At 31.3% G+C, this 13,085-nt stretch overlaps 3 protein-coding genes across 3 annotated transcripts; 1 reads left to right on the forward strand and 2 right to left on the reverse strand.

Moving 5' to 3' along the window:
* The first annotated feature begins 1,412 nt into the window (after positions 1 to 1,412).
* LOC126654515 (peroxidase 51-like) lies at positions 1,413 to 4,724 on the forward strand. The gene is made up of 4 exons (XM_050348401.1): positions 1,413 to 1,715; positions 1,826 to 2,026; positions 2,804 to 2,969; positions 4,160 to 4,724. Exons 1-4 carry the CDS (start codon positions 1,488 to 1,490, stop codon positions 4,564 to 4,566), a joined length of 1,002 nt encoding a protein of 333 aa, XP_050204358.1. The 5' UTR covers positions 1,413 to 1,487; the 3' UTR covers positions 4,567 to 4,724.
* A 1,910-nt stretch (positions 4,725 to 6,634) lies between these two features.
* Positions 6,635 to 8,763, reverse strand: LOC126654720 (uncharacterized). The gene is made up of 2 exons (XM_050348675.2): positions 8,537 to 8,763; positions 6,635 to 8,015 (listed from the first exon to the last, which is right to left on the reverse strand). The coding sequence occupies exon 2, from the start codon at positions 7,993 to 7,995 to the stop codon at positions 6,928 to 6,930; it is 1,068 nt and encodes a 355-aa protein (XP_050204632.1). The 5' UTR covers positions 7,996 to 8,015; positions 8,537 to 8,763; the 3' UTR covers positions 6,635 to 6,927.
* A 2,115-nt stretch (positions 8,764 to 10,878) lies between these two features.
* Positions 10,879 to 12,642, reverse strand: LOC126654694 (scarecrow-like protein 32). Its single transcript, XM_050348638.2, has one exon. The coding sequence runs from the start codon at positions 12,282 to 12,284 to the stop codon at positions 10,911 to 10,913; it is 1,374 nt and encodes a 457-aa protein (XP_050204595.1). The 5' UTR covers positions 12,285 to 12,642; the 3' UTR covers positions 10,879 to 10,910.
* Positions 12,643 to 13,085: the final 443 nt, after the last annotated feature.

Consider the following 13,085-nt stretch of genomic DNA (forward strand, 5'->3'; position numbering starts at 1 on the left):
CTAGTCACATATACTTTCTCTCTTAAATCATTCTTTCAATAAAAAAAATCTATCAATTAATAATTATAAATAATTTTTCTTTTTTCGACAGAATGTTTATACTGGAATTGATGGAAAATGATTTGTAACTTTTTTCAAAACTCATAAAATCGTAAAATTCAACTCTCCCTCATAAATAAAATAATCATCATAATACTTTTTAATTAAAATTTCAGTCATTTTCTTCAAATTCCACTACTAGTTAATATGTAGACTTTATTTAGTTATAGAAGTATGCAAGAAGCAACCTTAACGTGTGCTACGATCTAGCTAGTCATCTCTTCTCTTGATCTAGCTAATTTTCAAGGTGCATATAAATTCTTAAGGCGCTTTTCTATAAATAAAATTGCAAGTTCAATCTGTACTTATATATATAATTATTTAATATTTTATCTCTCGTAAAATAATTATCTCGATGAGATTAATTTGTTTAAGAAAAGTTTAAAAATATTCTCAAAATTAAAATTCATCTAAAATATTATATGCATCCTATAAAAAAAAGCTACTATTTTACTTTGGACCACGTTTTTTTGAGATTGTAAAAGAACTTTCACAAAAATAGTTATAACGTAGCTTAAAATCATTTGGACAAAGAGAAAGAAAGAGATTTGCGCAAGAAAACAAAGGCGGCCATGTCATCGATGTCTTTTTCATGCTATTACATTTAGTCTTTATAATAATGCATGTTTTGGCTGTCAAAAAAGATTCTAATCCAACTATAATGCATTTCTAAACTTTTTTAAAAGAACTAAAAAATCGAAGGTGAGACTCTCATATTTAATTATAACGTTTCTATCACTAAATTATAATTGTGAGACCTGCATATGGCTTGATGTGCATCTATCGGTTTAATTTAATATCTAACCGACTGAAACTGACCAAATCAAAACTTATCAAAATGTCCGCACTAAACCAAATAACAATAGTACAAGTTCAAATTGAAAATGAACTAAACTAAACTGAATTATTTAATTTATTTAGTTTGGTTTATTTTGGTTATTAATATTTTTAGGAATATTTTTTCTTTATTTAAATTTTATTTGAACACTAAATTATTATTGCTTAAAAATAATTTCATATATAATTACTAACATATATATCAAATAATTATCAGTGAATGTACACGTTTATATTTATATTAAATTTCTTAAAACTTATCATTAGATTTTTATTCGGCTCTTTAGTTATTTTAGTTTTAAAATTGTTCAAGTAGAACCGAAAACAAAACAAATTAAACAATTGCAAGAATAGAAATCAAACCAAACCACATTTTCGCAATGACCGAACCGCCATTCTTACAACTTCTGTATACTTCGGTTTGATTTTTTGATGGCCAACCCCGTTACTATATATATACACATGTTATCTAAAATAGTATACTCACTCAGTTTATTAAGCTTAAGCTTTCTTTTTGAGAATAATATCAAAAGAAATAACTAGTGCTTTTGATGATGAAGTGTCGTCGTTTCAATCTTGTTCTTGTGTTTTATATTTCTCTCAGTTTCTTTTTCTTGTCTGATCATACAATATCAGCTCAACTCAAACAGAATTACTATGCAAATATTTGTCCAAATGTGGAAAATATAGTAAAAAGTGCAGTTCAAAAGAAATTTCAGCAGACTTTTGTCACTGTTCCGGCTACCATCCGTCTCTTTTTCCACGATTGCTTTGTCCAGGTTTTTAAATTAAATCTTTTATTTGTTTGAGAAATTTAATTAGTTTATATATAATTATTAAAAAAGTAATTAAAATTTGGTATGTTTTTGCATGAATTGATATGATGTAGGGATGTGATGCTTCAGTTATAGTTGCGTCCACATCGAATAACAAAGCAGAGAAGGATCATCCTGATAATTTGTCGCTGGCCGGAGATGGATTTGACACGGTGGTCAAGGCTAAAGCTGCGGTGGATGCCGTCGCCGGTTGCAGAAATAAAGTTTCCTGTGCTGACATTTTAGCCATGGCAACTAGAGATGTCATTGCTCTGGTCAGTTTTCTTCTATTACCTTTTACAAGAATAATTACGGTTAATTGATTCTAGATATATTTAAACTATTGCTTTATTTAATTTTGGTGATCAAACTTTAGTTCGTTTTATTTTGATTATTAATTTTTAGTTATGTTTCAACTGAGGTTTTCTGTCGGAAAATGCATGTGTAACGGTCAATTTTATTTATTTTTGGCTGAAATTTTTTAACATATGAATAATTTGGTTTAAAAATTTCCCGCTGAAATTAAAGTATATAATAAATTGTCAGACAAAAATAAGTAAAAACTAATTGCCACATGGAAAATATAGGCAAAAAATGATTGTCATGTATGCAATTTTATCTAAATTTTTTTTTGGTTGAAATGAAATTAAAATCCAGTAACCAAAAGAAAACGAATCAAAATTTGATCATCAAATTAAAATAGGGCGACAATTTAGAGATCCCGAAATCAATTGCTTCAAAAATACTTAACAGTACATTGCATGAAAATGTAAACTCCAAAATGACTAAAAAAAGAAAATTATCACAAAAAAATAGAGCATAAATACAAAATTTCATCAAAACTAAGAATCTGATAAATTTTCGTGCAATATAGATTGATATTTTAACTCAATTAGTGCTGAATTTATATTTTAAGCTATCTATTTTTGTATTAGAAGTGATTAACTTTGAATTTCTAAATTTTCTAAAAATTTCATAAATTTTAGCATATATATGGAAAATTAGTTGTTAATTAAGTTGCTTAATTAACTTGATATGAATGAAAATTGCAGTCAGGTGGACCAGCATATAGTGTTGAATTAGGAAGATTGGATGGTCTAAGCTCAACTGCTGCTAGTGTTAATGGCAAATTGCCTCAGCCAACTTTTAATTTAAATCAGCTTAATTCTTTGTTTGCTGCTAATAGGCTCTCCCAAACTGACATGATTGCTCTTTCAGGTATGTTATTAATTAGTAATCATTTTTATTTTATGTCATTTTATAATATGCTTTTATAAGTTTACCACAAAAGTATTATTATACTTATACATGACATTATTTATAACATGATTAATTAATTAATAGATTTATGGTTTGTGACAAAGGATGTCTTGTGGTGTGGACTTCGATCAATTTAAATATTCCAAACTTAATAATTGAAAAATGATGATCATCCTTTATGAAATGAGAATTTTAAATACGATTTTGTTTTAGTCAACTGATGTTATTGTGTTTCCTATTATAAGATGCATATCGTACTTTGTAGGTCCCATTTGACACGTATATTTGGTAAGTTCGAAAAATTATTGAGTAAAATTTAGTTACATTTTTTTAAAAAAAAATAAATTTAATTACATTTTTTTAAAAATAAATTAATTACATTTTTTTAAAATAAATTTAATTACATTGATCTTCTTAAATTTTTAATTGCATCAAATTTAAAAAAAATCAATTATTTTAAAAAGCATATTTAATTACTACAAAGATAAAGGGTATAATTATTTTACTTTTATTTCTTAATTAAGTTATAACACGATCATCGAAATATTTATATTAAATATTGAATTAAAATTTTAACAATTTTTTAAATGAAATATTGACGAGTCATGCGAATGTTGAGTATAATATATTTTAGTATTTCATGATTAACATATATATCAAATTATATATATATATATATGACTTAGAAAGAGTTTTTTCTCAAAGTAATTGCCAAAAAGTTACAAATTTTAGTTTTTTTAATAATTTTAAAACGGATTTTCAGATTTAGCAATTATTATTTTTGATAATTATGGAAAGGCAAATTCTTATGGAAGAAATTGAACCCACGATTTTGACAGTTTGCTACCCACCGTGTGTACCTTTGAGTGATAACTTGTTCGTTTGGATTTGGCAATTTAAAATATGAATTATTAATTTTTATAATTCGAAACACCGAAGAACCTTTTGATAAAAATATGATACTACAAACAGTGAACTCACCTAAACATTTCTCAATTTAAAATTATAAAAAAAAAAAAATTCCGTCTAAATTATTATAATTATAAAATTTATAATTAAACCTTTTGTGGCTATTAAAAATTACACTTCTGTGATGGTCAAAGATGAACTATACTATCGTTGGTTTTAACAATTTCAATTTTCCGCAGCGGCACACACCCTTGGATTTTCTCATTGTAGCAAGTTCGCCAATAGAATATACAATTTCAGCCCTTCAAACCCAGTGGACCCCACACTCAACAAGGCCTACGCAACTCAGCTACAGCAGATGTGCCCAAAAAATGTGGACCCCAGGATAGCCATCAACATGGACCCCAACACACCCAATAAATTTGACAACGTGTACTTCCAAAATCTCCAGCAAGGCAAGGGCCTTTTCACTTCGGACCAAGTCCTCTTCACTGACCCTAAGTCCAAGCCCACTGTTGATGCATGGGCCGGAAACTCTCAGGCTTTTCAAAATGCATTTGTGGCTGCAATTACGAAACTGGGCCGGGTCGGAGTCAAGACTGGTCGGAATGGGAATATTCGTCGAGATTGTGGAGTTTTTAATTAAAATTGAAGTATTTGAAAATAATAGCAATTTCAGATTTTGTTCACTTTCACACACCTTAAAAAAGGGAATTTAAATTGTAAATTTGATCATTTCTAAGGGTGGAATAAATAATATGTTTATTTTATGGGAATAAATGATGCAATTTGTTTTGGATTTCAGACTGTCACTTTTATTTAAATTCTATTTTCTATTTATTCATGGAAGAAAAAAGAAATAATTTGTTGAAGGATGCACATGGAATAATGCAATAAACAAAAAAGCATATTCTCCTTTGCAACCATATTAAATGTGTTCGGCATTATAATTGGATGAAAAAGAAATAGCAACTGCCAAAATACATTTATTTGTTTGAGAAAAGTAAGAGAAAATATCTTATAAAATTAAATTATTGGCTCATAAAAGATTCTAAAAGCACTTTTTGGTCGGACCATTGTAATTGTATAAGAAAAAAAACAGTGGTAATTGTATCTTAAGCATATATTATTGTATCAGAAAATTGTACAGGTAGTCCACATCAGTAGTGTTGTTGACAAGCTTATCTGAAATATTATTAGTAACATGTCATTTTAGGAGATGATTATTGATTAATCACTATCAAACAAGAGACAGCTGGAATGATTAAGAAAACTTATCTAGATACTGTGTTAAACTTATATATATAATACAATGCCAGAATGAAAATAAATGTAACGAGAAAAAACTGAAAAAGAGGACGCATAAAACGATTAAAGGGAAAAAATTATGTCGGAAGGAATGGAGAACAACTCGAGACAACTGATAACTTACGGCTAGGTGACGATCACAAAGAATTTCATTAGGACATTCAGTGTTCTTCCGGACTTTCTTACCAAATCAAGTAGGGGTGATCAAACAGTTAGTTAAATGGCATTAACCGGTTAACCTATCTACTAAGTTTGGTTAAAGATTTGATTAGTTTAGTTAGTTCATTTGATTAAAGATTTTGATTTTTGTATTTATATTCATTATAGCATCTATTATTAGAATTTTGAAATATAACAAATTGAGGTTGATTTTTGTGTTTTCAAGACGCATGACGTGGCATCATACTTTTAAAAGAAAAAAAGTTTATGGCCGAGTCATTGAAAGAAACATGGTGTTTTGAACCATTCAAGTACCAGATAATCTTGCAGTTGCAGCAGATGGGCATGTGAGAAGGTGTACCTCATATTGAAGACTGCGCATTTGTAAGAGAATCTCAACAAACATTTACTTGTAAGAGAACCTCACCGATCACATTCCTCGCCTGAAAATTACCGACAAACATTTCGCAGCAGCTTCAAGACTATCGCCATTAACCACAAAACAAGAACAAACCATTAGCAAAAGGCAGTTTTAGTATCAGCATACATGTAACAACAATATATGATAGGCAAGCATGTCTCCATCGAATCATTGTAGTTTTCTTTTACTTCCGTAGTTTCATTAGTTTACCAGCTTTTTCTTTCGGCTTGTGGATCTCCTCCAGCGAAAAACTGACCTCCCTGAGTGCAAACGAAAAAAAAAAAACAGCTTTATACAGAGCTGTCAATTAGCAAATAAGGATGAAGAATCAAAAATTTCACAAACAATATGCCATCATATGGATGGGTTTGACTTTCAAGATCCTAAACTGTCGTATTACAAATTTCTCGTCTTTCTTTTACTTTATGGTACTGACATTTCATCAGAGAGCAAGAGCTGAGACTCGGGTGTTTGAAGGAGAAGACGTGAAGTGCATAAGTGTATTCCTGTGATTCATTACGCATATCACACATAAAATGGATATGTTTCAATGGTCTAAACTCTAATGAACCGTTTCAGCGCTGTTATGAGAAATTGCAGAGTTACACACATCTCGCAACAATGGCATAATGAACTCCCCACATAGTGAGAGAGGCACATAGATATGCACTCTTATATAGAAATTTGATGCAGATTTAAAAACATGAAGATAATGTGACGTTGGTTAGACATAAAAGAGATAAGAAAGACGAAAGAATCCAAACAGTAAATTGACAAACCGCATAAATTCAATAGAATTAATCAGACAAGGATAGAAACAACTGTATGAATGAAAACTGAAAATTTATCTTTATTCACAAAGTTAATAAATTAAACAACTGTAGTATGAGTTGAAAGATAACTGACCAATTTGGGATAGCTAGATTCTTACATGTCAACAATTTATACTCTACCATGTCACACACACGTTAAATTATTCGTCCAAATGCCTATATACAATCTAATCAACTTTATCCAAAACTTTGCTTGATATTTCTTATCTATGTACTGTTAAATCTGTCATAAGGGAATTCACCGACATCCTAATTGCAGCAGCTTTCCATCCCACCAGATCTTGAACTAGTGTTCTATTTCATATTCTGATGCACGAAAGCAAATATTTTCAAGTTGCGTTGGCCAGTCCTTTCCAAGAATCTGAGGGTTTAGTTCCATTGCTAATCGAAAATCGAGCATAGATGCTGAAATGGACCCACTCGGTTTTTGTAAAGATCTCACGGGCCACATCCCATTCAAACCGGGTATAGCACAGCCATGTCCTTGGGTAGTCTGTTTTTGTAGAGATCTTGATCCAGCTAAATCCATACACGGCTTTATCAATCTCTTCAAGTACACATCCAGGCTATTATTTAACAAATTAACACAATCAACTGAAACTTTAATTCCTTCCATTTCCAACTTCTGCTCCAACCTTTTTCTTAAAGAATTTGTATCAGGCAATTGCCCGCTATGATGACATGTCTCCGTAGGATAAGGAAATGCCAATGGATTGCATAGTACTTTTCGCATCCCTTTACTGTTTAAAGTGATGCCAAGTGGAGCTCTTACAGGGCTCCTACTATAAATGCTTGGACTTCCGGCAGCTTGATCAACTTCTTCACCATCTTCAACAGAGACGGGTGGTCTGCTGCCTAATGAAAGCAGTTCCGTAGCACTCTGTTGTTCTTGATTTTTTGGGATTGAATCTTCCAAAGTAACAACTTTATGACTTTTCCCATGTGGCCCAAGAGGACTAGGACGATCCCTCAACTTTCGTTCACTAAGTGGTGACCTTCCCTTACGAGGAGATTGGAGAACATCCCTACATAAGGTTTGTATACTACCTTTATGATATCCGTTAGGCATTTTCACGCCTAAGACATTTTCAGCTTTAGCCTCCTTCGACGGGGCAATCTTCGAAAAATGTGCATTTTTGATAATCGATCTGAGGAGAAGATTATGAAGACGAATAGTTTCCTTCCCTATTATACCAATGCAGAGTTTGTCAAAGTCGGATTTGCTAATCTTGAGAGTCAAAAACTTCGTGAGGAGATCAAAGTACTTCCGAGCATTTTGATGCCCAAGCTTCTTCTTGATCTGCAATTTAATCTCTAATGTATTTATCCGGGTAAAATACCGATCTTCCGGCATTTTTATTACTGAAATCCTCCCTGTTCAAACAAAACAATCATTTTAGACAAAAACCCATCACAAAACCAAAATAATACAATAGAATATGTTTGCACATTAATACTTTATAATAAGCAAAACTCTCAATTTATCAAAGATCTAAATGCAAAATTTATATCTAGTAACTTCAATATGAAACAGTAATCAATTTGTAGCAATTCAATTTACACAAATTCAAGCCAACAGTAGAACAGTAACTAAATTATATTCCAGAACAGACAAACCCATTACCCATATTATAGGAATTTATCTCTAAAGCTAAATTTTAACTTCATTACACTAATTACACCTACAATTCAATCAAATATGCACCAAATCAAACGTTCCAAACTACCCAAAAAATTACCCATCCCAAACTTAATTCAACATTAAAAAAACACACAAAAGCACCAAATTCAAGCTCCTATTAATCCATAATTCATAATTTACAAAATTAGCGAAATGGATAGAAAATAGAGCGATTCAGACATACCCAGAAAACAGACAAATAACAAAAAAATACCTGAATTGAAGAATTGAGTAAGTGAATTGAAGTTTGGGTGAATGATTCAGTGCAAGTAATGGATCAGTTTGACAAAGAGAGATTAGGGCAAGTAAGGATCGAAGAAAAAAAAGACTAGTTAGAAGGTTCTTTCCTTAAGTCAGCTCAGTCAATGCGCACGTGTGGTTTGACATGTGTTTTTATAGCGGCTGCAGCTGTTTTGTACTTCCGTTTTTGTTCGATTATTTTCTCCTGCTATAAGAAAAGAAAAAAAGACATTAACCTCTTCAAGTGGCTTGCATCAAATTCGTAGGGTACAATTTTAGGATTTTGCGAGTGTGATTTGATGGTTTTATTTTATATGTTCTAGTGATCAAAACTAACTGAATAGTTGAATTTAATCAGAAATTAAAAGTGAATTTAATTTGAAAATAATTAAAAATTGAAATGCGGTTTAATTTAAAAATTAAAATGCTGTAAAGTGCTAATTTGCTTTCCGCTTAAAATCCCGTTCCAACATGTTTTCTTAAAATTAGTATCAAAAAGTTTCTAAACACAAAGTTTTCCAACCGTTTCTAAAATAGTCTCAATAGATTTTTAAAAATGTACTTTGCAACCGTTTATAAAAAAACGTTTCTTGAAAGGATTTCTAACGGTTTTACATGATTTTTTTTAAAAAAAGTTACACATAATATTTTTATAAACTTTGAGTCATGTGCGTCTGTTTGTGTATCGCGATCTTAATGCATTAGACAATATAGATAAAAATATCAAAATAAAGAAAAAATAAATTTTTGAAACACGAAATACTTTTTTATAAATAAAGTAAGAAATTGAGTATTTTTTATAATTTTTTAATATACATATATCATATGTATGAATATATTTATTTTATAGTTAATTAGTTCAATTCAGTTGTGCCGTGCAAACCGATTCAGCCATTAATTTGATTTTAAAATATTAATTTTATATACTGATTTTAAATGCGTTTGGATTGGCTTATTTCAACCTTAAGCTGATTGGGTACAAATAAAAAAAAATAAAAAACTTTAAGTCAGTTCAGGATTGTATCCATCTCAATAGGTTGGGTCAGAAAGAATATAACCATGCACACAAATAGTACTCTAATACTCCGACAAACTATTTGGTTAACGGTAAACGGAGGGTACATCCGGTTTTGGTTTTTAGAGGGCAAAATTCATAATGGGTCCTTAATTAGATTATTTTTACAATTGAGTCCTCGGACTTCATTATAATTTGATTGAATTATACAATGAATTATTTTCATATTTTTCTAAATAATTATGAACATTATAATTTTAAGTAATTATCTTATTTACTATTTTTAATATCTATTAAAGCAAATAGTAAATTTACAAAAATCAAAATCTACTTTTACAAACTTAAAAAGATGTCTATTTTCATATATATTTTCACTTTTCTACTATATCATGTAATGTCCTTTTAAAGTTCTCGATTCTGCTAATTTCTCAGTCAAAGATGAATAATTAGCCTTGGGCCAAATGAAAATCAAATAATTTTGCATTGCCGTACAAGAACTTTCGCTACCCAGTATGCAAATGCAAACCAACTTGCTTCTCAACAACATTAATGCATGACTGCACACTCAACTGTTCTGTTCTTCTCAAACTGGCTACTTTAGGACTGTTAAATTGTCCTACATAAACATGGTTTATAGTATAAGTCATGGTGGGAGGGAGGTTAAATCCGGACTGTCGAAAAGGCAGAAACGGAACAAATGATCAAATGTCATTTAGCTCGAACTGCAATTTTTTTGATTCTGCCACAAATCTTCACTATGCTTGAATTGCGCAACATCATGGGCACTACCCTAGTAGCAGGTTTTAAGCCATGATATTTTTCCATTAGAGTAGAAAAGTGCTCCAAAGAGCTCTATAAATATACCATTTTCGTACTCTAAACAAGGATAAGATATTTCAAAGACTTTATACACTTTTACTTACTATACTTATTTATTTCTTCAAAGAACTTCATTGGCATTTGACATAAGCATTGAATTTAAAGCAATTATTAGGCATATCAAGTCTTAAACCTTTTGAGCTTTCTGTTTATTTGTGTAGATATTCGCGTACTGAAAGACACTTGAAGTTGTGGACTTGTATTGTATCAATGCTAATTAAGTCCTCCCGCAACGGACTTATCCGGCTCGAGTGGATTTAAAAGTGTTGTTTTATAGTTGAAATCCGTTTAGGACACTTCATGGTCATATACCAAAAAAGAAAATCTAACCTTTAATAGTACTAAGAAAAATGCAAGACTAGTTAAAGTTCAAAGAGGAAAAAGGAAAAGATGAGCTAGGTTAATATTAAATTGATGAATAAAATTGAGAAAATCTAAAAGATAATTGAATTAATTAAGTAGAAATCCAAGCAGAAGCAAATACAACATTATGCCCTTTCCAAGTAAGTACAACATCTTCTTCTTCCTTCTTCAATCCCCAACCAGCTGCATGCTCACCAAGCATACTCTTAACTTCCGAAACCGTTTCTTCTCCGAAAGAAACGTTTCGAAAACCCGCATTCTTCATCCTTTGAACCCATTTGCTCTTCGGTTCGAGCCTCTCGACTCTTTGTAGACCTTCATGAGCTATCACATTCTCAATCTTCCAACATAAATCAGCTTCATACCATTGTCTTTGCTTGCTTCCTCTCGGAAGAAAAGTGTCCACCGTGTCATAAGGTATCCATAGATAATTAAAAGCTGATCTTAATCTATTCACCAAATTATTGGATGTTAAATCCGCATCTTCGTCTACTAGTACAACGATTGTCGGGTCTAAACTCCGAAGGGACTTCAGAAACATCGCTCGAAGAGATGAAGATGACTCCAAAGGATAAGCATAAGAATAAGAATTTGGTGTACTAATAGTTTCTTCAGGAATATAATGGAGCAACATATGACAGTTGATCACAAGTGCTTCGTTAGTTTCTTTATAAACTAAATTCTGAACTCGAAGCTGGTCGATTAACGAAGCAAACCCGTCTACATAACTCGAAGCAACAACTCGAAACTCCATAGCTACATTACGCGATTTAGCGAAATTTATCAATTTATATCCGAGTTCTTGATACGAAAGATCAAGAATAGGCGGTATATCTTCGGTACAATCAGCAACTGTTAGCTTAATCAACGGAGTCACCTCAAAACGATTCGCGATAGCATCAATAAGAGTCGGAATTTGCATGCAGTGCATCAAACTCAAATCCACAATATGAACAACCGAAAACCCTTCGATAACCTCGAGTATCGCAGCGTTAGCTGCCGTGAACCCGAATCGATGCCACGGGGTTAGGTCGACAAAACTAGCGAACTCAATGATGGAAAACTTGTGGGAATCAATACTATTACAGTGAGAATTAGCCATAGCAGCGAGTAGTTTACACGTACCGGACTTCGCCGCACGGGCGATGAGAGCTCGGAGAAAAGCGCAAGTTAGTCTCTGATTCGAGTCCCCGTCCGGTGGTGCAATGTTGTTGAGAACCCATAAAATTTGCTGGGCTAGAGTTGCGTCGTTACTCTCAATAGCATTGGCGCAGTGAACTAAAAGCTGCTCCATGCAATTTGCATCACCAAAATTGTTATTACCATTGCTATTGTTATTACCTAAGGCTTTGGATGTCGGAAAACCAGGCCAAGGACGTGTCTGGTTTTTGTTCATGATGGTAGGCTTTGAAAATGGAGGGATTTGGTGCAAAGGTTGTGGTGGGGTTTCATTGAATTGCATCATATGGAGAAAAAATACAAAATTTGGTAGGAATAGATGAGAAATGTTATACCAGGAAGATGGAAAAAGACCGGACTATTAATGGGTATATTAACATTGGGAAACGAATCAATATTGTGGGGATGAAAATGGAGACATAAGGTACTCAAGCAAGAAATTTCTGCAAATGAATCTTACTAAAATAGACAGTTCAGCTTTACAGTTTTGAGATTTTTTTTTTCAAAAGAACTTCAGGATTGCAGAATTTTTCAGTTTTAGAATTATATGAACAGTGATTTACAAAAGGAATATTGGCTATGAAATGGGTGTATGATTTGTCTTCACATTTTTTTGTTCTTTTTACAATTTTTAAAACATGTAGTAATAAGAAAGCAGAAGATGGAGAGTAAGAAGAGAGATTTTAAGATGATAATAGGGCTTTGATTGGTAGGTTTGATTCAATTTAAGATCGATCAAAATCCACCAACCTAAAATTTGTTAAATATTCAAGTTGAAATGAACCAAAATATATATAGGATCAAACTTCAAACCAACATCAAACCAAATCAAACTGTTTGGTAGGTTTGGTTTGGTATAAAAATTATTTTTTATTATTTTAAAATTAGTTTGAATATTAAAAAAGTATTGTCTCATAAAATTTTATATATAATTATCAGCATATTTTTTAATTGAATGAAATTTACTAACTTATTATTCATTAGCTATATTTAAAGAATAAAGACTAAATTTAAGATTTTAATGTCAAATAATTAAAAAATAAATAAATTTGTGAATATTACCTAGTAATATTTTTTTTCAAAAGTA

This window comes from Mercurialis annua, linkage group LG7 (assembly GCF_937616625.2).
Source record: "Mercurialis annua linkage group LG7, ddMerAnnu1.2, whole genome shotgun sequence".
Lineage (NCBI taxonomy): Eukaryota > Viridiplantae > Streptophyta > Magnoliopsida > Malpighiales > Euphorbiaceae > Mercurialis > Mercurialis annua.

Excerpts from the sequence above, each read along its gene's own strand:
- LOC126654515 (XM_050348401.1), top strand. The coding sequence starts at position 1,488 with ATGATGAAGTGTCGTCGTTTCAATCTTGTTCTTGTGTTTTATATTTCT. Across the intron at positions 2,027-2,803 it reads CTAGAGATGTCATTGCTCTG|TCAGGTGGACCAGCATATAG; the intron begins GTCAGTTTTCTT and ends TGAAAATTGCAG. Across the intron at positions 2,970-4,159 it reads TGACATGATTGCTCTTTCAG|CGGCACACACCCTTGGATTT; the intron begins GTATGTTATTAA and ends AATTTTCCGCAG.
- LOC126654720 (XM_050348675.2), bottom strand. The coding sequence starts at position 7,995 with ATGCCGGAAGATCGGTATTTTACCCGGATAAATACATTAGAGATTAAA.
- LOC126654694 (XM_050348638.2), bottom strand. The coding sequence starts at position 12,284 with ATGATGCAATTCAATGAAACCCCACCACAACCTTTGCACCAAATCCCT.